Below are 25,486 nucleotides of genomic sequence, written 5' to 3' on the forward strand. Positions count from 1 at the left end.
CAGGGCTGTGTCCAGGAGGCACTTGATTTCCCTCCAGGGCTGAGAGACACAGCCTTGCCACTATCTACTGTGGCCCCTGGCCTTCCTCCCACCTCAGGCCTCTAGTTGCTGTTCTTGAGCAGGAAGACAAGGGGGAGGAGGCCCTGGCTGAGAACCCTCAGGCCAAACAAGCTCCGACAGACAGCCCAGCAGACAACCGCGGAGGAGGGCGATTGCTGCACTCCCAGGCCATGGCTGCAGGAGGGAAGGCCTCGGGGGGTGGGGGTGGGAGGCAGGAATCTCCCCTCCCCAGCCAGCCTGCCGCCCGGGCCTCCCGACCCTTGCACAACTCCCTGTCTCAGTGCACTGGGGGTAAACTTCCAGAAGAAGGAGCCAGGAGTGGGCAGCCCCAAATGGGCATCAGGGGTACCCTGGTATCAGGGACGTGCCTGCCCTAGGCTCAGAGGGCTAGGGGGCCTTAGCCACAGCTGCACAGAAGAGGTTCTTCCCAGACAGAAGGAACCCTGTATCCACAGAGGGTTTCAGGCCTGAGTCCGGCCCTTTTCCCACTGCCTTCCTTGGGGGCCCCTTTGGACACATCCACTCACTCACTCCCACCGACCCTTACCCACTTTCCACTCCAGGTCTTGATCCAATTGGAGTGTTTCCTTTTGATGTTCATCTGTGTGTTCTGTAAGTGTGCCACAGTCCCCTCTTACCCTGGGCCCCCTGAGGCTAGGGGCACGCCTCTCGGGAGACCTCAGACGGGGACCACTCAGGGCCTGCAGGTTCCTGCCCTCAGACTTGAGCGCACTGGAAGGATAGAGAACGAAGCACAGCTACTGCCTCGTCTTGGCTCTGAGCATCTTGCATCCCAGGAGTCCCACAGAGAGGCCAGAAAGGCGCCTGGCACACGTCGTAGGTCCCTCTTGACAAACACCAGCTGGGGGTGGAGGCCGGGTCGGGAGGCCACCTCCAGCCACCAGACCGTGACCTCAGCTGGGCTGCCTTGGGCTGCTCTCCGGATCTGACTCAGTCCCTTCCCAAGGCTGCTGCTGGGCGTCCATCCCCAGGGTCAGCCCCCAAGAGGCCTCCAGATTCCACAGGCCCCACCCAGACAGAGGCCACCTCACCCCTCAACCCGGCTGCAGTAAACAGGGGCTCTAGCAGGGCTGGAGGGGAGAGCAGAGAGCAGAGGTTACCTGTTGGGCTACCTGCTCTGCCACCTCCTCATTCAGACATCTTCCCCAGCCCTGAGATTTCCTCTGGGTGTTAGTGTGGGCACTGGGTAGGTGCCTCCCTCCTACAGGGCAAACAAGAGAGCCTTCCAAGACAGCCACCTCCTGTGGGGGGTCTCCTAAAGTTGCCCCCAGAGCCTTCCTCATTAGGAGACAATAAATGAAGGCGAGTCCTCTGGAATGTTCCCTGAAGGCCAGTGTTCAGATGTGTAGAAGAGTCTGGGGGCCGGGGGCGTCGAGATCCTGGAGGGGAAGGATGAGAGATGACCCTGACTGATCTCGGCCCTCATCCCCCTCAGCCAAAAAGATCTTTATAAACATACGTTAGGACACGTCCCTCCCCTGCTTCAAACCCTCCAGTCACTTCCCATCTTAATATGGAAATTCTACAAGGCCCTCGACCATATGGGTTCTGCCCACCTCCCCAGGCTCCTCTTCTCTTCCTCCCCCATTCCCACCCCCACCTCATTCCTCTACTTTCCCTTTCATTCATTCCACTTTTGTTCCTCACACACACCATGCTTGCCCTTACCTCAGGACCTTTGCACTGGCCATCACTCCAACTGGAATGCTCTTCTCTACCCTTTTCCTTTTCCTTGTCATCCAAGACTTAAGAGATTTCTTCCTGGAATAGTCACGCTAAAATAGTGTCCCCGCATCTCTGGCACACCCATCTCCTCTGTCCCCCAACCCTGCTTTATTCTTCCTCATGGCACCTATTGCTATTTGTAATGAGCCTATCTTTAATTACTTGGTTATTGCCTGTCTCTCCCATTGGAATGTAAGCTCCATAAGGACATGGTTATATCCTAAGCACCTAGCACAAGGCCTGGCTTAGTGAGTGCTCAAGAGACAGCTGTTGAACAAATGAGTGACCTGGGGAGAGAGAGAGAGACATGCACAGATAACCCAGGGGCTGGTGGGGTTGGTCCCAGCAAGGACCAGGGCATCAGTTCTTGTAGGAATTGAGGTGAGGGAGATGGTCCTCCCTCCAAGCTCACAAACCTCAAAGGGACTGCTAGGAGAGGAGGGAGCACTGCGGGGCAGTCAGGGGGGTTGGCAGGCTATGTCTTCCTAGAATCCTACCCCCACCCACCTCAGAACACAACTCTGGGTGCTGCTAGGGAGAACCTAGGAAGGAGGCACTGCAGTCCCCCTTCTCTGGGCGTCCCCCGTCTGGAGGGGATCGGAAAGAGTATTTGGAATGTCCTTGAGGTCAGGCCTCTGCAATGAGCTCTGAGCCTGGGTTTCCAAAGCCGGGGGCTGTCTCTGCTTGGCCGCCTACATCAGGCTCAGTGTTCCAGACCCAATGCCTCATCCTTCCTGCGACTCGCTCTAGCTGTCCTGGCCCCAGCAGCAGCCTCCTGTCCTTCCTGGGCAGCCTGGCTCGAAAGTCACCTCTGCCTACTCCCTCTCACCCAGCCTCTGGCCCTGCTGGTCCCTCCCAGTGTGATGACTAGAGGCAAGCGGTCCCCGTCTGGTCCCTGACTTCTCCATCCCGTAAGCAGTAGAAAAATCAACATGTGTCTCTCTCGGTTCCAGATCCCCCAGGCCTGGAGCAGCCTCACTACAGACTCAGTAGTGGGGACAGGGAGGGAAAGAAAGGTCCTGCCAGCTGTGACCCACATCCCCTTTGGGAAAAACTGGGTTTTGCTGATAAGCATGTGGACTCTGGAGTCACACAGATTTCCATTGTCTCACATCCTCCTTCGTTCTACGACCTTGGAGAAAGTTACTTCTCTGAGTCTCAGTTTCCTCATCTGTAAAACAGAGAAAATGCATATCTCACCGGGTTCCTTGGGAATCAGGTGGGAAAACATAGAATAAGCACCTAGCAAAAATTTGGAGTACAGCAGCTGCTTACTAAGGAGAAGACCCATCCCTTCACTTTCAACTTCAGTTCTCTGCTCAAGACCCTGCTGTGGCTCCCGGTTACCCACCTAAGTTCCTCGGGATGGATCTCAAGGGTCTCCAGCTTCCGGCCTGACTTTTCAACCTTGTCTTTGCTCCCAAAACTTCCAGCACTCTCCCTCCCCTCCTGTGTCCCCAGAGCGTACACAATGGTTATTCCTTTGCCAGGCTCTCTGTCCCCTCTGCCTATACTACTTGTCCTGCAAGGTCCCCTTCTCCAGGAAGCCCTCCCTGACCACTCTCTGTCTCCTCCAGAACTCTCTACTCACTTAGCCCAGTATGATCACTGTGCTGGGGAGAGTGGTTGGATGTTTCACATCAGTGGGTGTCGCCTGCCCACCAAGGCTGGCGACTGTTTCTAGATGGGCAGAGAGCCACTCCTGGACCACCCCAGGACCTGCCACAGTGCTAAACATGTAGTAAAAGTGGGCAGCAAATACCTATCTTTTCACTAATTGCAAAGCAGTAAATGTTGCAAAACAACATAAGGCAAACAGGCACTGGGAGAGGGTCTAAGAAGGACAAAGGTGTTGGGCAGTTCCTGTGGCAGGAACTGGGATATTTCTCACCATCCAGGGAGATACTGTTAGCCCCATTTTACAGGCAGGAAGGCTGAGGCTCGAAGAGGTTTGGTGACTTGCCCAGGGTCCTGTGGCTAGAAATTGGCAGTGTCAGTACTTAATCTGAGGGGTAGGGCATGTCTGGGGAGGGCATTTGGGATGGGGGGCAGCTTGTGTGAAGGCTCAGAGGGGGAGGCCAAGATGAGCATGCGGAAGGAGAGAGAGGGTGGGTGGCTTGAAAGGGGGTGGGGGTACACAGGGAAGGCACCAGCTTGCCCATTTGGAGAAGGAGAAAGAGCTCTGGATACATCTCTCTATTGCGCTGGAGAAAGATGCAGCAAGACCCTTCTGGTGAACTGATTGTGGTGCTAGCATTTTCCTTACAAGAAAAAGCCACAGCTAATCCTAAATCCATTTTAGCTTACATGCTCAGCCTCATCTCTACCCGGGGCTAAGGGATGAAAGGGCAGAGAAGATGGCATCTCCTTCCCCTCCCTGCAGAGGGAGGAATGTCAGAGAGGCTGAGAGTGATGTCACTTGGTAAAGATCCTCCAATAGCAGGATCTTCCAAGTCACGGTGCAAAGTCACAGACCCTGGAGCTATCGCCCCAGCACTTGGCCATGGGGTGGGCTCTGTAGATCCTAGTTCTCCTTGGGATGCCAGCCTCCACTTCTGTTTCCAGCACTTGGCACAGAGATCCTCACAGCCCTGTCCCCGCCAACCCCCCGCTGGCTAAGACTTCCCTGTGGGTAGCAGGGCCCAGCTGGAATAACATGGCTTCCCTCCTTCCCTCCTTCCCTCCCACCAACCCTGGGCTATTTATGGCTCACCAGGGCCTTCACACCCATGAGCTCACTGGGACCTTTGCCACCCACCCTGAGACCCCAGCAGGGTAGGCCATCGGCCCCATTTTGCAGACAGGGAAACTGAGACCCCTTGCCCACCGTGGCCCAATGAGCACCCCCAAGTCCAGCTCTGGACTCCTCAGCTCAGGGCTCCTCTCAGTTCCTCCAGGAGGGTGGTCCAAACACCCTTAAACCCCAAGTGGGGGAATTGGGCCAGGAGGGTGGAGGATAATCCCTGGTGAGTTAGCTAGTCCCAGAAGCTGGAAGAAGCGTCCAAGGCAGCGGGCCAGGAAGGTGGGGGCAGAGAGAAGTTTTCATGGCCTCAGTCACTGACTGGGGAACAGCCTGACAGGGGCATCTTTGGGGTGGACAAAGAGGCAGGAAGCCGAGCTAGCCGGAAGCACGGTTGGGTGTCTGGCTCCCAGGTTGGAGCAGAAAGAAGGAGGTAAATGCCCAATTTAGAGCTTCCTCCTGGTGGCCAGACATCAGATCTACGTTGGCTGCAGCTGGAGGGGCTCCAGGTAGACACCAAGGGGGACTTCCAACCCAAAGATTCTGCTTGGGCAGAATTCCTCTGCCACATGAATGGGTCCAGCCCAAGCCTCCCTTGTCACCTCACAGAAGAGCTATGCCACCTCAGCCTTCCAACCTCTCCTGGCCTCCTGTGTATCTTCCAAGGATTTGTTCCACACCTGGGTCCTCTCAGCCACCCATCCTCAGGACACACTTTTCCTCCCAGACTGCCCCCGAGTCCCCACTGCCACATTCCAGAAGCCTTCTCTGGTTCTTCCTCAACTTTGAACAAGGCTCTTCTTTCAGCCCAAGGAGCTATAGTTTGATTCTCCTTGTTAGTCTCAGAGCCTGTGTATCAGAGGGTTCTGCCTCTCTCGTAACACACAGGCATCCCCGGGGACAGCGGCTGCGTCTCCCCCATCACACTGGATGCCCACCCACTGCTGTGCTGCCTCTGTCCTCCCGCGATGCCTCCTTCCACCCGCGCACGCTGTGCCCATAGGGGGCGCTCAAACAGTGTAGTTGAGTGAAGGCATCTGCCGGAAGCCGCAGTGCTTCAACTGGGCCAGGCTGAACTAGCAGCAGCGAGGTGGCTCCTGGTGGACTAACCCACCTCCAAAGCTCCAGCTCACTTTTTAGCAGGCCTTGTGACTAAAGGAAAGGGAGAACTTTTAGACAAGGAAAGCGGCCTCTCATCTGGGGGTAGGAGGCTGGAGGCTAAGCAATGACCTCAAAAGAAGCATCCTTGACCTTCCAGGCTTGGGGACCCAGCAGTGCAGCCACAATGGATCCAGATATCTTCCTCGGCCCTGCTCTGGAGGTCCCTGGTCTCGTGGGCAGAGACTCCATCCAAGCTGCCCATATTTCCTTCCCCAAGTGTCTCAGAAAGGGCCGTGAGTCAGTTGCAGCCATGGACCCATCCTAGACAGCAAAAATAAGGAAATAGGACTCTCCCCACAGCAGCAGGAGAGGGTGAGGATGAGGGGGAAACGACGGGTTTTCCCCCACTGGACAGAAAGGATCTCATCTTTTGAAGTCCTCAAGAGTGAGGCAGGAGTCCTTATGGCCCCTGGAAACTCAACCACATCAAAGCCACCAAAGGACAGTGGTCTGAGGGGGATGCTGGCTCCCAGACACAGTCACAGTCACACACAGTGACACAGCTGAGTCACTCGGAGGGACACACTGTGACACACACAGTGGAGGGCACGACACCCAGCTATGCACATGGTAGGCAAAGCCAGCAGCCCGCCAGGCAGTGGCAGAGATGCACACGGTCACACAGGACAAGACACAGCCTGACTCCCAGGCCCACGCGGAGGCAGCGAGTCCCACGCGGGAGTCCCACCCGCAGTCGTTCACAGGACCACCCAGAGGCACACATAGCTACACACCCAACACTCAGCTGCCCACAGGACCAGTCTCTGAGAGTCACACACCATCACACAGACAATACACATTTCTAGGCACATAGTCACACAAACGCAAGCCATGCAGGCAGTCACATGCAACCACACAACCACACAGCTTGCACACAATGCACAGAGCCACGCCCAAGCCACAAGGAGTCACACACACAAAGTCTCAGTTACACACATATCACACACACACAGTTACACATGAGTCACACATTCACAACAGCAAAGGCAGCATTCACACAATTACATAATCACACAGACCCCTTGTGTTCATGGAAACTTCAGGGCTGAGATGTGATGGGAATTGGTTCCTGGGGTGGGAGTGGGGGCAGGTCTGATTCATAGCTGCCCTCTTAACTCCCTCCCTCCTCCTGACCGCGCCTCCCTGGCCACCCTCCATCCTGAACGCCCACTGCTCGGCACTCTCTGGGACTCTGCTGGGTCCCAGCACCCTTTTCCCCTAGGGAGGGCCCTGCAGTATTGAAGACAATTGAGTAGGATCACTATTAAGCATCAGTCATTTATTCAATAGGCCATTAGTTGACCCTGGGTGCCAGGCACCACGCTAGGGACGGTGAATAGAGTTATTCTAAACCAGACCAAAAATTGTTGCCAGAGGAGTGGCTATTTCCAAGCATGTGTCTGTGTGACACTCCATGCCTCTAGCCTCAAACACCTACTTGCTCCTGTGCCCTGGCCTGGGGGAGGTCCTTCGCAGGTCTGCAAGGCTTCCATCTCATTTTTCTCAGGGGCCATTTCCAGAAGGGTGAATGACTCTGGAGTAATGGACACTGCCTCCAAAGGAGGCCTGGGGGAGGGATTCAGAAGACTTCCATGTGAAATTGTCCTCCCTTTACTGGGGTAATGAACCACGAGAGGCAATTGGGTTGGAAAACACCCTGTACAAGGGTCCGGAGAGCTGGGCTTTCACCCAATTCCAGCATATCATAATGGGCAAATGGACTTCTTCACGCATAACATGAAGGGGTGCTGGGTCAGGTCGGTTTCTCACTTGGGTTACTTGGTAATATATAGACTTCCAGGGCCACTCCAGACCTTCTTGATCCCAGAACCCTCCCAGGTCCTTTCCAGCCCTAAGAAGGAAGAGCAGCCATGCCAGTAGTTCGGGGCTGGTCTGAGGCTGCTGAGGGCCCCTCCCAACCTGGACACCTGTTACACAGGAGCCACCACCACCTTCCAGGAGGTGCCGCGTCATTTTCCCTGGCTTAGAGGCTTAAGCCTGTTAAGGGCTTGTGGTTTGAGCAGGTAACAGGTGAATCAGAACTTTTGGTCTCTGTTCTTGACCAAAGCAGGGTTTGGAAGGCTAGCCAGGCTGTGTGGGGATTATTGGTACTTTTCCAGGGCTAATGATGCTCAGATTCTATAGGAACCCCTGAGTTTGCCCATGGGGAAGAGGAGCACAGAAAAGGTAGGAAAATCCATGTGAGACTTGCATTTGGACCCAGTTTCCTATGTTGAGCTGATCTGTTCCTAGTTTGTGATGCTTGTCAAATAGAATCATTAGCAGGCACCTAGTCCAACTCTCTAGCCCATAATACAGCCCCTCAATCACATATATCATAAAAAAATCTGCAGTATTAGCTGGGCACTGGACTGGTCACAGGCAGTGTCTCATTTGTTCCCCACAATTCTCTGTGGTAGGTATATTTATTCCCATTTATAGAAGGGAATGAGGCTCAGAAATCCCAAGTCATAGGCCCAAGGTCTCTTAGCCGGTGAAAAACAAAACTGAGATTCAAACCAACTGCCTTTTCCAGTCTGAGTTCATTTCCACTATATCTTGGGGTGTCTCCTTCTGACTTTGGGGCCTACTACTGTTGAGGTGTTTTTGTTGTTTTTTTTTCATACTTTTATTATATTATTATTTTCTTTTTTGGGGGGTGCATGGGCTGGGAATTGAGCCCGGGTCTCCCAGGTGGTGGGGAGGCATTCTTCCACTGAAGTACCTGTGCACACTGGCCTACCTTTTAATAGACCCTCAAGTAGAACTGTATCCCTTACATAAGATCCAGGCCTTGGTTTGGCAGGAAATAACTAACAAATCAAATGCAAAAGGAAACCTTCAATGCAAAATCAAGCAAATACAAAACTTTAGACAAGTGAAGGAAACCAACTTGCAAAATAACCTTAAGGTAATCAAATACCCCGAGCACAATAGAAAAATCACAAAGCATGTAAAGATCTAAGCAGAAATGACCCAGCCAAATGACCAAATCAAAACTCTGGAGGGAACATACAATATGGAACCACTACTCAAGCATATTTATAAAGAAATAAAGGATACCAGGAAGACACTGGAAGAGCATAAAGAAGAATTCAAAAGATTAAAATTAAAAATGGCAACTCGCACAGAGATGAAAGATCCAGCTAGCCAAATCAGAAATATACCAGAGACACACGATAGCAGATTTGAAGAAGCAGAAAGAAGAATAAGTGAGCTTGATGACAGAACAATTGGACTAGAGCACACAAAAGAACAAATGGCAAGAAAGATGGGAAAAAATGGAATTGGAAATAATGGACAATAAGAGGCGCACAAACCTACCACCACCTGCCTCCGAAGCTCAAGCCCTCAGCTGTACTTTACAGCATCCCCAACTGTTGCACACCTCCAGCGATGGGAAGTTCACTGCCTTTCAAACACTGGTTGAGGACAATCCATCCTCAACAAGTGTTTGAGACATATATGCTGAAGGAAGAAAAGCTCAACAAGCAGTGAAGCTGCCCTCGGGATGTCTTATTTCAATAGAAGAAACTGAGGTGGAGGTGTGGAATAATCTCTCCATACGAGATAGAATGAGTTGGCGCCTAAGACAGAGGCGAAAAATGTGCTGCTTTTGGAAAACTCTAATTGGTAAAAATGTCTTCCGCGTATTGAACCAAAATCTACATTCCTGTGGTTTCCGTTTGGGTTCTCTGCATTCTGGCCTCAAAGTTCATACAAAATTAGTCTGAAGCTCTTTGTGCTTTTGCAGGTGATTCTCACATTCCCACTTCCTGTTTCTGGTAGGACTGGTTGCCTTATTTCTCTCCAAGTCTTGACTCCTGACATTGTACTATCCTCTGCAGCGATGGGGCTTCACTCAGGCCATCCACCTTCCTCAAATGGCCCAGAGACCCCTTCAGACCCACGCAATGGCCTTTAGCTGAGATGCTCTGTCTCTATCTTCTTCATCCATTCCAGAAACAGCTGGGCTGGTCTCGAAGAGGCCAGAGGACCCCAGATCTGCAGGCTGGGGTTCCAACCTCAGATCTACGACTTGCTGGTTGTGCAACGTTGGGCAAGTCCCCAAGCCGCTCTGGGCATTGGTTTCTTCATCTGTGAAATGGGGACAGCAATACTTGCTGCCCCACCTATATGACAGGGTGATGAGGATTGGCTGAGAATCTCGAGTGTGAAAGTATTCCCGACGCTTGAGGGGCAGCCCCTCATGAGTGTCCGTGTACTTAGGAGAAGCTGAGGGTGGCTTCAGGATCAGCTGGAGAGCAAGGGCTGTGGAAAGCACCCTAGTGTACCTACAGTGCCAGTCGCACTTTGTGAGGACAAAGAGCTGAGGAAGGACAGAGTTTCTGCCCTGCAGGAGCATCCTGTCCTGGGACTGATACCTCCAGCTAGCACCAAAACCTTTGGGAACAAAAGCTTTTTGATCAAGTTGGGTTTGGTGCCCTCCAGGTAGATTAAGTGATGGGGACAAGCATATCCTTTGTGGATGAGAAAAGGGGACCAACAGAAAGAGGAAGGGGAGCTGACAGGCTAAACACCTACTCTGGTGCCCATCTGATTAATTCACTGGATCTTTGCAACTCTGTGAGATTGGGCTTATTATGATGTCCCTTTTATAGGTGTGGGAATTGAGATACAGAGATTTATTTGCCCAAGTCAGTAAAAGTGGAGCTGGGATTAGAATTCAGATCTGCCTGGCTCCTGAACGGGTGTGCTTTATTAACTTATGTGAAGTTAATAAACAAGTGAAAGTAAGTAGACATGAGTGATAAAATGACAAGGAAAAGCAGGGAAGTGATTAACCCAGAAGCCAGGACAGTGATTGCTTAGGGGGAGGGGAGGATTCTGATCTGGGGAGGGGAGGCATTCAGGGGGCTCCTGGGACCTCATAAAGTTCTATTTCCTGACCTGGGTACCTAGTTTATAAGTATTCATTGACCATGTGTATACGTGTGTGTGTGTATTCATTTTCATCTATCCTTTCCACAATTTTGATACACATTAATTGCCAAATTCATTGTTAGATGGCGCTTTGAAGGACCCTAGGCCAATCTCCCAAAGCACCCCACACAGACTTTGTACCCAGTTACCTGCAGGTACTAAAAAATAGAGTATTGGGGTGCACGGGTGGGTCAGTGGTAAAATGCTCACCTTCCATGCGGGAGACCCGGGTTCAATTTCCAGACCATGCACCCCCCCCAAAAAAATAGAGTATTGATTTTGGTGAGTCTTGAAGGAGCCCAAACTGGGGTGCCCGGTCCAACAGATGGGAGGGGCATGGCCTCAGTCTAGAAGCCAGAACTCACTCATCGCTGAGGTTCCTGAGGGCTGACAGGATTAAAAGTTTCTTTCTCATGGCTTGTCTGGATATCTGAGGGTGAGCAGTTCCCAAACTGAGTCCCAGACTCCAGAATTAGCTTCCTCTCCCTAAGCCTAGCATCAAACCATAGAGTTGTGCAAATAGCGCTGAGTCAGAAGGCCTGGATTGGAAGTCCAGCTCTGTACACACTAGCCAGGTCTCTAGCAAGGCACTTCACAACAGAGGCCTGAGTCCGCAGCTGTGAAATGGAGCTAATGAACCACCTGCCTCACAGGTTATTATTAGACCCCAAAGACGTTGAAGTTGGGAAAATGCTTTAGGAAATGCCACGTGCATTGTAAACCTATAAATGTCATATTATGCAAGCATTCTTCCTGCTTCCTCCCCTCCCCATTCTCCAAGGAGAGCTCAGAATAAATCCTTACCCTGATTTAGAAAGCCTTTGGTCCCCAATCCCAGCCCCAGGTTCTCGGGGTTGTGATCTGCTGGACCTGAGCTTGAGGATGATTCCAGGAGCAAGTTCCCCAAGTCAAAGGAAGCTCCACTGGGGAAGTGGCATTCCAGGCAGCATGTCAGAGGGTGAGTCAGGGCTGGGGCGGCCCCTCCCCTCCCTGGAGGCAGGGGAGGCGCTGCTTCACTGGCTCAGGGCTCAGGGCCCAGGTTGGGTTACTCTCATTTGCATCCATCTGCATATATGCAAGTTTCACCTGAGCACACTGGCAGGGCCAGGGCGAGACACCTGTACCAGGGCACGGAGGGAAACTAATCAGCATGGCTGGCTGCCTGCTGGAGCACCCAAGTCCAGAATCTTGGTCACTGGTCCATCAGCCCATTGGATGCCTGAATCTTTGAACCAAACACATTGCTTCTACCCAGGGCTCCTCTGGTTGCCCAAGCCAGGAACTTTAGAGTCATACTCGCCTCCATCTTCTCCTGTACAGTCACTGGGTCCAGAGTCTGTCTCTGAGCTGCTCTTCTCATGCTTTTCTTCCTTTCCGTTGCCTCTGCCACCAGCCCCCTGGGTCCTCCCTCCTCACTTCACACTTGACCTACCGTATCAGCCTCTTAACGGGGCTTTCTGCCACCCGACTCTTCCCTTCCCAGCTCAACAGTGGTGCCCAACACACCCAAGGAAGCCTCTCAGCTCCGATCTCGGCCCACCCGACTGCCCACGGGTCCCCTTTCAAGTTCATGGTTGGCAACTCTTTTCCCACTTTCTTACCTTCCACCCAAGCTGGGATAGGCCCTGCATGCCCCTTTTCTGTGTCTCAGTCTTCTCATCCATAAAATGGGGATAATAATAGGACTTCCTTACAGAGTTATGGATTGACTTAAATGAGAAAATGCATGTAAAGTATTTGGATTCATGGCTAGTGTACAAGCCCACAATAAACAGAAGTCATTATTGATTTTATTCCTTCTCTTACCACCACCCTGCAGAGGGCACCCCTCTCCTGAGCCCTTCTACAGCCCTTGCTGAGTGGTGCTTCTCCAGGTAAGATAATTCCATGGTGGTCAAGAGGGCAAGGCATCTTGTGTTCCAATTCCAGTTTTTAAAGCAAATGACTTCGTTGTGCCTCAATTTCCTCATCTGTACAGTGGGGATAATACTGATACCTAGCTCATAGAACTTTTGTGATGGTTAAATAAAATAAAGCATTAAAGGGCTCAACACAATGCCTGGGACATAGAAGACACTTAAGAAGCATTAGCTGTGATGCTCAGGTCTCAGACCACCGCTGCTTTCCCTCCCAACCGGAGACCCAGCGGTCCTTAGAGGGGTCTCCAGGGGCAGCTCCTCCGGGGGTGGGGGGGCTGTTGTGTTTCAGACAGGGAACCACTACCTGGCCTTCCTTCCCTTTCCTCTGGAAAGCAACCAAAGCAGTCAGTGCCCAGTAGGGTTGGCTGGTGGTTTGGGGTGGGGCTGAGCACAGTCACCCAGAATTTGGGCTGGGGAAGCCTTGTCTCCCCCAGAGTGTGGAAGCTGTTCCTCTAGCAAGGTCAGGGCTGGGCAGGTGAGGATCACTCAGAGAGTGGTCGCCGCGGTCTCGGGAGGAGGGGGAGGGGTAAACTGGTGTGAGAAAATGTTCCTCCAGGGGAACAGCTCTGGGCCCCCATTCGCCTGCACTACAAGCCCTTCCCCCTTCTCTGCCCACTCCCCCACCTCCTCTCCCTCCTCCTCCAGCCTTTCCCAGACAGCAGTTGGTGGTTCGATCCTTTTCCAACGGGAATTAATGAGTGTGAGTGATGATGGAGGGTAGATGGGGAACAGGCGCGACGCCCCAGCCCCTCCTTAAACAGCCGGAAGTGCACTTGGGCGGCTCCTCTAGGTTTGGGTCCCCCACCCCTACCCCCACCGGATCGCGGAGCCACGAGGTTTTGGGAGAGAGGGGAAGGATCGGGGTGGGACTGAGTTGCCTCTGCCTCTTCCCCCTGTCTACCCTCCCCCCTCCCAAGGCCTAAGGTCTCGAATCCCAAAGCCTGGTACACAGAGGGAAAGGCTGCCTTATTATTATTTTAAAAGTGTGGTTACTTTTCTTACTTTGAGAGAAGGGGTTGCTGGTGCATCTGGGGTATCCGCGCCTCTATCCTGCCCTCTGCCCCAAGGTAGCATTCCCCCAGTCTCCCAGGTCTAGCCCAGCGAATATAAGGCTGTTGCCTTTTCCCCGTTTCGATACCCAGATCAGGATGTGGAGACCCTACCAACCCTTTCCTCATGAAAGAAAAACAGTCCCTGAGTCAAAAAGCGAAACCAATAACCCAACCCATATAGGCTCCCAGCGGAATCGAGGGGTTCCCAAGGGACAGGCGCGAATAACGTGTGTGGGGGGGAGAGTGTGTGCGTACGTATGTGGTGGGTGGATGCTGAGTGCATTGTGCACGTGCGATGCGTTTGTGTATTACTGTGGATGTTGTGTGGCTGTGGCTACGTGTGGAGTGTGTGCTGTGGCTACTGGGCTGTGAGTGTGTATCTAATGTGTGCGTGTGTGTCGTGTGTGTGTCTGTCAGTGCACACACCTGCTTCGTTGTTCCCGCTAGATGCAAGGTGCAATGCCCGCCACGTCCCACTTCCAGCCTCCCACCGAGGACCGGGCAATGGGGATATCGGCGGGACGCCCTAGTTTCCAAGTCCGGGTCTGGGAAGACCTGAAGAACCCGACGGAGCTGCCTTCGCTCGGCGAGCGCCGAATTCGTTGCAGCCGGGTTGGCTCGGGGCCTCCCAGCAACTCGCTGCGATCGCCCCGGAGCAAATCTGGTGCGCCGTCACGCAGTCTGTCCGCCCGGGCTCTACTTCGGCCCGCCGGGCCCGGGGCCGGACAGCCACCGCGAACTCCCACGCCCCCGGCCGCGAAGCCCCCCACGCCTGTGCGCCCCCCACCCGAGCCATTTCCAGTTCAGCGCTAGGCGAAGTCCAGAGCCGTGTGACTATTTCCCAACCCACCGCGGCGCCTCCAACGCACCTACAAAACTGCCCCATTTTTTGGGTCACCCGTACGTTTGAGAGATGAGGGGGCGAGACTTGGTCCAGGCGTTGTTCAAAATTTTGTGTGTGGGGTTTTGTTGTTGTTGTTGTTTTTGCATGGGCAGGCACTGGGAATCGAACCCGGGTCTCCGGCATGGCAGGCGAGAACTCTGCCTGCTGAGCCACCGTGGCCCGCCCATATAAATTTTTTTTAAACATGGTTGGTGACTTGTGTATTTTTACTTAGAACGTCCCGGTGAATCTTAAATAGAAGACTTTTCCGGAGCGTAAGCTGAAATTGATAGTAAAGCAAAGACGCGGGGAAAGCGTCGCTGCCGGCGGCTGTGAGACCCCTGCGGGGAGCCGGCCAGCTGAGCGGCGCCCGGAGCCGGGTCGCGCGGAATCCGAGGCCTCTCCCCGCCGCAGCCCCCGCCCCTGCCCGCCGAGCTTCTCCAGGGTTATTTGCAAAAGGAGGCGCAGAGAAAGCTCCCCGGAGAGCGCGGAGGTGAGCGCAAACCCAAGCGCACCGCGGGCGGGCGGTGACTTCAGTAAGCAGCCCGCCGCCCCTCTTGCGCCAGCGATCATTAAACGTGTCATGGGAAAGAGGAAAGGAGACGCAATAATTCAAATTTTCAGGAAAAATGAAATTTGGAAGGGAGGCGGGGCGCAGGCCTCTTCCTCGGGCCTCACCGAATGTGGGGGCTGTGTCCAGAGCGCGGCGGGTCGAGCCGATGGAAGCTGGGGCAACGAATCAAGTCGATTCATCTTCCCGAATTGTTCGAACGGAATTATTAAAAATTTCCCTAAACCGAATTTCTAAAAAAGCCCCCCCCCCCCCCGGCCAACGCGAGCCTAAAACCCCCCGAAAATAGGCAAAATTAACTTTAAGTTTCGTTTGGGGACGGTGTGTAGGGTGGAAAAGAAAGGGCGTGGATGAGCCGGGAATAGCCGCCGAGAGCCCCAAACAAGAATTCGCTTGGGCAGACTCATCACAAGTGCTGCGTGGAGAGCCTGAGAAGGGCTGCAGACCCGCTCCCAACTTCCGTGGCAGATGCATGTCTTGGGGGTACGGGTTTGGGATGCGAGGAATGACTCACCGGGAAGAGGTACTGGTTCGAATGGAGTCTCCACTTCCAGGAGACTCGGGACTCGGAATGACCTTGAGCAAAGTATATCCCACCACCAGGAGCGCCTCTTCTGCAAAGGGAATCCGTTACGGGATTGAATAGGATGGCATTTGCCGGGCCACCCGCGAACAGTCCGCAAAGGAACATGCACCCCGCGGATCTATCAGTCTAATCGCCTCCCCACTGCTGACCCCCCGAGATCCCCGTGGCGCAGTTCCCCACCTAGGACGCACAGTCGGCTCGGGGCGTCCTAACTGCTGAGGTTCTCCAAGCCAGCCCACTGTGCCCAGGGGCTGACCGGAGGACCTGCATGGGGTAAAGCTAGGAGGGTCTTTGTGACTAGCGGGAAGCTGAGGTATTGTTAGTTGCCAGGGAGTTTTTCTCTCTTTCCTTTTCTTTTTCTTCCTTCCTCCATCTCTCCCTTTCTTTCTTTCTCTTTCTTGTCCTCCTCCTTGGTCTTATTATGCTTTTGGATTTCGTCTTTTGCAATTCACAGTAAAGTATGTAAAAAAGGTTTGGGAGGTCTTGCATCCAGCTCCCTTGTTTCACTGAAGGATAAACTGAGTCTCAGAAATGGAAATGGTTGACCCAGGATATCACGCAGGGGAGCTCGTGGCTGAGTCAGGATGAGAACCCAGGCCTTAGGACTCTCAGGTCAGTCTCCCCTTCTGAGCAACAACTATCCTCAATCCTTCCTAATCCTCAGGCCCATCCCTTTCCATCCCTTTTCACCTGTCCCCCCCTGCCCAGAAGTCTCCTCGGGCCCTGAGGTTGGTGAGAGGTGTCTCTTGTTGGAGGGGACCCCTCCCAGGGGACTTTGCATCTGAGGAGATCCTGCAGACGCCTAATCAGTCCTGCCCCAGCTGCACATCTTCTGGCTTCCTGTGGGTGGGGTGGGGTGGGGTGGGGTAGGGTGAAAGCAGATCATCACTAGAAGGTGAGAAGTACTGAAGAGAGAGGTAATAGTGGAGAGAGGTTTCCTCAGTTTGTAAAATGGGGGATAATAATAACAGGAGTTTTTTGTTTGTTTGTTTGTTTTGGTCACAATGCATAGAACTTAGATTAGTGAACTTTTCATAAGTTCTGTAGAGCCACAAGGTGTTTTCGACTGATGCATGGTGGTCCTTATCTGTCCTGTATTAGTTCAGAGAAGCCCAAAGAACTTAGGGGGGGGGGTCTTTTTTTATGGATCTTCTGGCTTCAGAGAACTCCTAAGGCCAATTGCTGCAGAAGCCCTGCCAAAGAACATACCTCTGCTCTTCCCTGCCAGTTCCAGAACAGAAAGGGCTCTGGGTACGTGGCCTTTCAAGAAAATGTCTTTCTGCTCATCCTTTCACTTCCAGCTCAAAAGGATCTCCTTTGTGAAAAGCCTTGACAACCAATCCACCCAAAGGACATTCTTGTCCTTTAATGCATTCCAAGATGCCATCCTTGGAATTCACCAACTTTGAACTCCAATGGGCATTGTGTGCTGGTGGCTGTCTCACTCCAGAGGAGGAGGATGGTTGAAGAAAGGAGAGTTTGGAAAGGGACACGTCCTCCTAGGCTCATAGCCCCAGCTGTCCAGAGATGGCCATAGAGCTATAGTTGTTTAGGGAAGTGGGAAAGGTGCTCCCACAGGGAAATAGGATTTCCCTGCTGAGCAAACTCCCAAACCCTGACGGATGAGTGGGGAGTGAATTCTCCAACCAACCAAAGGAGCCCCGCCCACCCCACCCCCGACCCCCCAGTGCCCCTTCTCCCTCTGAGCTCTGAGGCTTCAGGGTTTAAACTCCGAGCTAGATGCCAGCTGAGTGTTTAGTGCTATCCATTCCATCAGGGAGTTCAGTTTGAAGTGAACTTGCTCTTCTTGAAGGCAAAATGCCCTTGAAGAAGCTTCAATTCCTCACCTCCTTCCTGTGGGACATCTGACTGGGGGATCTCAACCGCTCCTGCCATATTTCTGTCTCTCCAAGGAGGCCTGGCTCCAGCCAGCCCCGGCGCCATCACTTACTCTTCCAGGCTTCCTTCTTTTCCTGATCACCATCCTCCTCCATCCCTATCCCCCACCCATTTCTTAAGACTGCCACCTTCACTCTGAGCCCTGGTATGAGGGCACATTCACATATACATATGTGAGTAGGCACACCTATTCGCCTACCCACATGGGAGAAGGTATACCTGTATGTCAGGGAATCTGGGCACTGGTAGGTTTGGGGACTCAGGGATCTCTCTACTAACATGAAGCAGTTAAGAGGTTTGTGGACAGGTATCTCTCATAGATTAAGTGCAAATGCATATGTGTTTCTATGCTTGGGTTTTCTGTATTTTCAAGTGTGTACACCAGTGATGTGGCTTGTGCACTCTAGTGAGTCAAATCTAAAGCTTTATTCAGTATGAGTTCTATCTTTGTGAGTTCAGAAAAGCCCCCAAGAACTTAGGAGAGGCTCTTTCTATGGATCGCCTGGCTTCAGAGGACTCCCAAGGCCAACAGTTGCAGAGAACCTGCCAGTAAACATACCCCTGTTCTTTCTTGCCAGGTCCAGCACAAACCTAGTGCTTTATTCAGCAACATTATTATTCATCTTTGTATATATTGGATGTGTATATATCATGATCTATATTTGCAGATCTATACATGAACCTCTATGCCCACAGACGGACACTAGTGCCAGTGTGGATACCTGTGTATTGGTATATGTAAGTTGTCCTTTTGTCCATGCGTACTTTTGTAGAGTCTCTATGTAGTCGTATACTTGTGGGAATAGATGTTTGTATGTGTGGACAGATGCCCATGTAGGCCTCAGGTACCAGTGTTTGGAAGCTGGTCCTGCACACAGCCTGGTGAAGGCGGCCGCGGCCCCGCTGTACTGCCTGCGCCCTCTGAGGAGCCTTCAAACGGAACTCGCCCCTCTCCCGGATCTTGTCCCCACTCGTGCGAGACTTCAGCCTCACGCGGCGCCAGGAAAGGTGGGGCCCAGACGGGGATCCCTCCTGCAGCCTCGGGGGCCTGCAGGAACTACGGTGGCGCAACCAAACCTGGGCCCCTGGCGGAAGCGGAAGCCGGGACGTGGCGGGGTGGGGGGGGGGGGGGAGGCGATGAGGCAGAGTCGCGGCGGTCGCGGCGTGCCAGGCCTAGGGCAACCCGCGGGGGCGTGCGCGCGGCGCGCGTGCGGGACAGGCTGGGCGCCGGGCGGCACCTCCCCGGGCCCGGCGTCTGTTTACCAACAAACTGCCGGCGCTCAGCAGCGACGCATTCCGACACGCTGAATAAGCCTCCGGCGCTGGCGATCTGGCCTCAACTCCTTTGCCGGTCGTCGGCGGCGGGACCAGAACCTCAGGGCAGACTCCGCAGAGCTGGAGAGAGCGAACGCAGGTTCCCTGCGCCCCCGGATCCGCAGTGCCACTGCCACTGCGCTGTTCCCCTCGCCCTTTGGGGATCCCCGCTCCGCCGAGACCCTGCCTTTCTGCTATTATGACCGAGGTTCCCAGATTGCACCAACCCCCCTGCCACCCCGGCACGCCTCTCGGAGAAGACTCCTGGAGCGCGTGCATCGCCCCCCTTCTACCTCCCAGTTCTGAATTTCCCTTCCGCGGGCTGCCCCGGGGGCGTGCCTCGGCTTCAGGCCTTGGTGAGGTCACCGCGCACGGTAGCCAATCCTGGGCGTCCAAATGGGCGGGGCCCCCGTCGGGTCCCAAGAACCGAACCCAAAAGGGAGAGAGGAATGGGGGGAACCCATGGATTTATGGGGGAGGGGGAAAGCCATGGGGGTCACCCCCCAGGAACCCCCTTTTAGGGCGCGCATTCACTGCTGGAGGCAGCGCACGGAGAGACTTTCCCCGGGATCTTAAGTGTGGGGGCGTCTGGCCGGGGGGCTCATCAGGCCCCCAACGGCGAGGGTCAGAAAAGAGTTGGTGGTGAGAGCAGACCACGGGCTGGGCCATGGCTTAGGCTCTTTGGCCTGAGCACTGGACGCAATGACCTCTTTGCCCTGCCCCTTCCCCGGCCCGGATGCCTCCAAAGCGGTCTTCCCGGACCTCGCCCCCACCCCGTCGGTAGTGGCTGCCTACCCGCTTGACCTGCCCCCCGCAACAGCAGCCACCCAGGATTTGCTCTACTCCGGGCCTTATGGCCACCTCCTTCCTTACCCCTACACTCAGCCGGCGACCCCCAGAGACTCTTACCTGCTCTGTCCGCAACCCGCGGCCCCCTCTCAGCCTCTCCGCGGCCCTGCCGGGCACCCGCAGGAGCCGGAGGCAGGTAAGTCTGGCTAGGGCGGTCCCACCTTCGGGGTACGGCTCCTATGCGCCTCTAAATTAGCCCTCTCCTGGTTGGGCAGAGCTAGCGGGATTCAAGCCTGACTCGGATTCCACGGATCTGGGGGTGGGGGTGGGGGTGGGGGTGGGGTGGGCGAAAGGATGAGGCGGGAGGTGTGGGAGGGGGGAGGGGCAGGGCCGAGTTGATCTAGGTCTCCTTTCAAGACCGACCTGGTTTCGATTTGCAGTTGTGTGATGCGGGGCGGGAGGGCTCCCTATCCCACCCCCTGGAGCAGCGGGCTTGTGGGTACCTACCTATAAGGGAAAACTGAAACAATCCAGATGTGGGTGTGGGGGTCAAGCCCCTTCCCCAGGATTCTCCCCATTCTTCACGGCCTCCCTTCCCATTGTTGCCCCTCCTGGAGTCGGTCTTGTCTCAGTAAGCAGGGCTCAAGTCAAACCCTGATGAATAGAAATCAGGCCTAGGCTGGAAGGCAGTGGAGGTAGGGCCCTTCCCCCTTTCCACTGACCATGCCTGATTGATACTAGAAGCTGGCCTAGAGAATTGGGGCTCAAGCCCCAACCTCCAATTGTTCTAAGAATGTAGACATAGGCAGGGCTAGCAGCTCAGCATTTGGAGACCCTGGCTACCTCCGCCTTGCAGCCAGGAGCAGGCCATCTTGGTTATCTCCTGCCCTTGACTTTGGGGTAGGTTAGGCCCCAGTTCCCATTGCCTGGTGCAACTTTAAGCCTCCTGAGAAAGTGCTCACCGGCAGGCACAGGAGCAGGCTAATCTTCCTTTCACAGCTGCACTGACATATACTGTAGGCTATTCACATCACCCACATGGTATACATTCATCCATGAGCACTGGCTCTGGCTTAGACTCCAGGTTCCCTGAACTGCCTGCCCTCTCCTAATTGATTTTACAATTGTTGTTGGCACAATCTTCTCCAAGGATGCACATCTACCAGGTGATTCCTCTGGAGTCAGCCCAGAACAGAGATGTCGCCTTCTTCCCTTGTCATTCCTGCACATGGTACCCCTGCCTCCAGCCTCCTGATCCATAAACCATAAGAGCCAGAAGTCACTTTAGAGACTTGGAAACTCAGCTTCCTTGATGCACAGATGGACAATCCGAGGCTTAGAGAAGGGGTGCACATGGATAAAGGACATAGCCTGGTTTCCAGGCTCTTGGCCCTTTCTAATTGACTTTCACTGCATAGATTCAGAAAAGATTTTAGGGACCTTCCTTGAGTCCCCAAAACTGCCTTTTGTGACAGAACTGGGGCTGCCTCCTCCAGGCTGCCAGGTGCTGGGTATGCCATTGGAGAAGAGGCCTTGGGAGAGGTGTCCATAGGTCTTATCTCTACAAAGGTATCTTGTGGGCTCTTGCTTTAAATGCATTCTAGTACAATATATTTGTGTTTATATGACTGGGCAGTGGGCTGGGAATAAGATAACTTTCTCCTTGAGAGAACTGATGGAAATGGTGTTGGTGTTTGCAGTCCTGTCCTCCACACTCCCTGCCTTACCTCTAGTTGGTCTAAGGACAGGAGAGTGGAGAGTTTGTTTGCTTAAAAACTTGCCCTGATCCAACGAAAAAAACACAGACACAAATGTCCTTAGAATAGATTATGGCATTTTCCAACTGAAACTAGTGAGTTGGGTTCACTCTAGAGTGAGCAATTGGGGCAAAAGAGGGGCTTAAAGTCCTTTTATCCCACAGGGTCCTGCCTCAGGGGGGGGAGGACCCAGTTTGGCTGGGTCTGAGCTGCACCCCATCCCATTGAGCTGGAGGGGTAGTGACACCTCCAGGGAGGCCCTTTGGGCTCCATTGTGAAGCCCAAGGCAGATCCGGTCCTGACTTGCTGCAACTGGTGTGGGGAAAAGCAGCTGTCCCAAGAGTTGGGGCGCTGAGGACTGGCAGGGTTCAACAGCAGGGTCTGCTTCCCGGGCTCCCGTGTCACTGCCGGAATTGCACGGTCCACACAGCCAGAGGGGCGCGGGTGTTCCCTCGGCCTCCAGCCCCGGGCTGGGAACAGCGAGGTCCAAGCAGGGGAGGCCGGACGGGCGCGGGCGGGAGCGGAAAACCAACGGTTTTTCTGGGAATTGGCCGAGGCGGGGGTCGGGGCGGGGGGAGTGGATCCGAGAAGCCGGCGGCGCGGGAGGCTACGGGTGAGGGATGCGGGGGAGGTGAGGGCATCTGGTGACTGAAGCTGGGCAAGGCCCGGTGGTGAGCCCGACTGGGGGGGGCGGGGGGGAGGAGAGAGACGAAGAGGACCCGGGCACTGGGGTCAGGCTCTTGCTGCGGCTGGGGTGGACCCGGCCGACCCGCGTGGAAGGTAGCGAACCAACTGTCCGAGCCCGCGGCATTTCGGCCGCTTGAGCCGTCCCATCCCACCCATCCTCATGGAACGGTCTCCGGTGATCCGATGGAGAGCTGCAGACTGGAGTCGCGGGGCTGCGTAGGGGGAAACCCCTCGCTCCACCGCTTTGTGGGATGGGGCTGCTTCTTCGCGGGGATTACTTGAGAGATTGGGTCGGGCGGGCAGGAGGCGACCAGATTTCCCACGGGGGCTCCGCAGCGCGGTCCAGGAGCTGCAGGGCCTGCGCTGCCGGGCGCCGCGCGCTCTCGGAATCGGTCACTTTCCCTGCCACGCCGGGACCCCCCCTGGGAGTGCGGCGGGTGGTGGTGGGGCTGCCGCCATCTCTTCTAAGCCAGCAGGCCGTGATCGAGGGGAGAGATGGTCACTTCTCTGCAGGGTGCGCCCCAGCAGAGAGTTTGTCCCTTTCTTTAGGCAAGGCGACAGGCAAGCCCTGGGAAGCTTGCCGCGTTCAGATGTTGGCGTAGGACACTCAAGGCCCGCTCGGCCCGGCCCCTCTAACCCACCTATCTTGGAGTAGCCGGGGAGCTGCCGCGTTGACTTTACTTCGGGGCCTCTGAGCTTGGCATTTGAGTTCCCTGCTGTTGGACTGCCCTTCCCGCGTCATCTGTAGGTCTCAGTCCAGACCTCGACAGAGTCTCCTGCCCCGCCCCACCCAGGCTGGCGCCACAGCACCCGGCTGAACTCCGACCTCCCGCCGCAAGCACAGCCGTATCCTCGTTCTGACCCTTGGTGCCTTCTTCCTGGGGTCACAGGACCTATAAGTGTGGGAGCTCCCCGAGGGCAAGAACTGCGTCTTGTATCGCCAGACGCACAGTGAACGTGGGGGTCGAACTGAACGTGGAGCTGAAGGTCGCGAAGGACAGGGAGCAGTGGCAAGAGCCGGGGGCCGAGAGGCGATCCGGGTGTTTCGGCTTTTTTTTTTTTTTGATGAACAGCGACCGGCAGGCAAGCAAGCGAGAAGGAAAGGAGCCTGTGAATCTGCCCGTCCTATCCTCTTACTCCCACCCCACCGCACCCCACCCCCACCCCCACCCCCCACCTCCACCTCCAATACATCGTCTTTTGCTGACCCCCAGACTCGGAGAAGCCGCTGCTGTCCTCGAAACCTTCGGAGAAGCGTTTGCAGGCATCAGCCAAGAAGCTGCGCAAGCCGAGGACCATCTACTCCAGCCTCCAGCTGCAGCACCTAAACCAGCGCTTCCAGCACACGCAGTACCTGGCGCTGCCCGAGAGGGCCCAGCTGGCAGCGCAGCTCGGCCTCACCCAGACCCAGGTGGGGGCCAGTCCCGTCCCTCCTGCGCTCTGACTTTTCCCATGTTCTCTGGGAACGCACGCCCCCTTGGTGTGAAGGACCCATGAATACCCTAGGATTTATCAAATTTCTGGAGGGGGATGTTCCTAGCTGACCCTCAATAAGTGTTTGGCGGGGGTGAGGGGCGGGTGTTAAAAGCCGAGGTGGAGTATAGATTCAGGGAGAGGAGCCTACCCAGATAGGGAGAACTGGCTACTGGATTGGAGGCAGGGACGGGGGTGGGGGTGGGGATGGAGTGGGGTGGGGCCTCAAGGGTTATGGAAGACTGGGGCAAATTTCCCAACCTCCACCGGTCTCCCAGGAATGCGTGCTGCAAGCTGGGTCCCTGTGTCACGCACGCCCTACCACATGTGTACTGCTGACTTTGGAATCTTTTCCTTTTCTCCCCAAAGGTAAAGATCTGGTTTCAGAACAAACGTTCCAAATACAAGAAGCTCCTGAAGCAGAACTCTGGGGGGCAGGATGGAGAATTCCCTGATGGGACCCCCTCCCTGTCTTTGTGCTCCCCACCCCTTCCACCGCCCTGGGATCTACCCAAGGCAGGGGCCCTGCCCACCAGTGGCTATGGCAGCAGCTTTGGGGCCTGGTATCAGCATCACTCCCCAGATGTCCTAGCCATGGCCCAGATGATGTGAGGCTGGGGGAGGGCAGATCAGCCCCCAGCCTTCCTCCACAGCCCAGGACCCAGCCCACCTGCACCCCTTCTGTGCTGACAGGAAACCAGCTCCAGATGTGTTTTCTCTGGAGGTTGAGGAGCTAGAGGAGAAAGGGAGATGGGATGGAGTCCTGTCTTCCTTGACCCCTAAGCCAAAAGCTGAATCAAGGACTTCATCCTTACCCACTGACACCCTCTCCCCCGTGCCCCAATGTGGACTGAGCAACTTCCCTCCAACTGGATGAAGGCTCTGGAGATAGAGTCATTGGCTGGAGTTTAGACTACCTCTGGAACCCTCACCTTGACACCCCCTTAAAAGGACTGCAGCATCCCCACGGTATGGGTCAAAACCAGCAAGAAATATTCAATATTTTTCTCCCTTTGTATGGGGGTGCTGAATGGGGGTTGAAACAAGGCCCACCCATTGTGAACAAAAGAGGAAGTGAGTATCCAGAATCTTCAGAGTTGACCAGACCATATCAGTTCCCAACCTCTGAGTTTGCTGCATCCTGTGAGATAGAAGGGATGCTGAGAATTGAGTTTGTGGCCTATGGGTAATTTATGCCCTCCTCCCTAAAAAGTCCTCTTTCCCCCATGTCTACCCATGTTGAATAGATAACAGATTCAGTTATCCATATTATCCCACAGGTATTTATTGAGAACCTATCCTCTCCTCTTCCTCTACCCCTAGTACCTAACAACCCACATCATACACACCCTCAGAAACCCACTTTGGGGAAATGGAGACAAACAGGGTCTGTGGATGAGTGCAAGGACACACACCCCCAGATTAGGTGAGGGTAGGCCTGGCAGTTCAGCTGCTCACAGCTATCTCAGGCCAAAGGAACAAACTGCTCATATTTATAAGTTTCCTAGGGCTTGAGTGGGTTGGCTTGTTGCCTTCCAGCCAATCTGACAGCATCATCCAAACTCTCACATCCCCTGACACCATAAGATTCCAACGATTAAAGTTTATACAAAACCCTAGGCCCTGACTCTGAGGTGTGTTTATTGTCTGACGTCTCAGGAGTGAGGGCTGATCGCTCATCTCTTGTTTCTCTCTTTCTTTTTGGGTCTGACTTCTTCCAAGAGGAGCCCTAGACCAGGAGTCAGAGGATCTGGATTCTAGTTTAGCTCTGTGGTTGTGGCTCTGGAATGCTCTAATAACTTCCGTAGTTTTATATGCTCCAGTATGAAGCCAGCAGATGCTCACGGTAGGAATGACCAAGGTCTGAGTGATGCTTTCCAGCAATTTCTTAACTGGCCCAGTTCC

General features: G+C 54.4%; 1 protein-coding gene and 1 long non-coding RNA gene across 2 annotated transcripts; one reads left to right on the forward strand and one right to left on the reverse strand.

Moving 5' to 3' along the window:
* Nucleotides 1-508: 508 nt before the first annotated feature.
* LOC143685927 (uncharacterized) lies at nucleotides 509-6,137 on the reverse strand. The gene is made up of 3 exons (XR_013176794.1): nucleotides 5,777-6,137; nucleotides 1,750-2,977; nucleotides 509-1,460 (listed from the first exon to the last, which is right to left on the reverse strand). It is a non-coding gene; the product is annotated as an uncharacterized LOC143685927 (long non-coding RNA).
* Nucleotides 6,138-19,262: 13,125 nt separating this feature from the next.
* DLX4 (distal-less homeobox 4) lies at nucleotides 19,263-25,197 on the forward strand. The gene is made up of 3 exons (XM_077163062.1): nucleotides 19,263-19,860; nucleotides 23,323-23,519; nucleotides 23,951-25,197. The coding sequence occupies exons 1-3, from the start codon at nucleotides 19,578-19,580 to the stop codon at nucleotides 24,191-24,193; spliced, it is 723 nt and encodes a 240-aa protein (XP_077019177.1). The 5' UTR covers nucleotides 19,263-19,577; the 3' UTR covers nucleotides 24,194-25,197.
* Nucleotides 25,198-25,486: the final 289 nt, after the last annotated feature.

The sequence above is a fragment of the Tamandua tetradactyla genome, chromosome 6 (genome assembly GCF_023851605.1).
Source record: "Tamandua tetradactyla isolate mTamTet1 chromosome 6, mTamTet1.pri, whole genome shotgun sequence".
Taxonomy (NCBI): domain Eukaryota; kingdom Metazoa; phylum Chordata; class Mammalia; order Pilosa; family Myrmecophagidae; genus Tamandua; species Tamandua tetradactyla.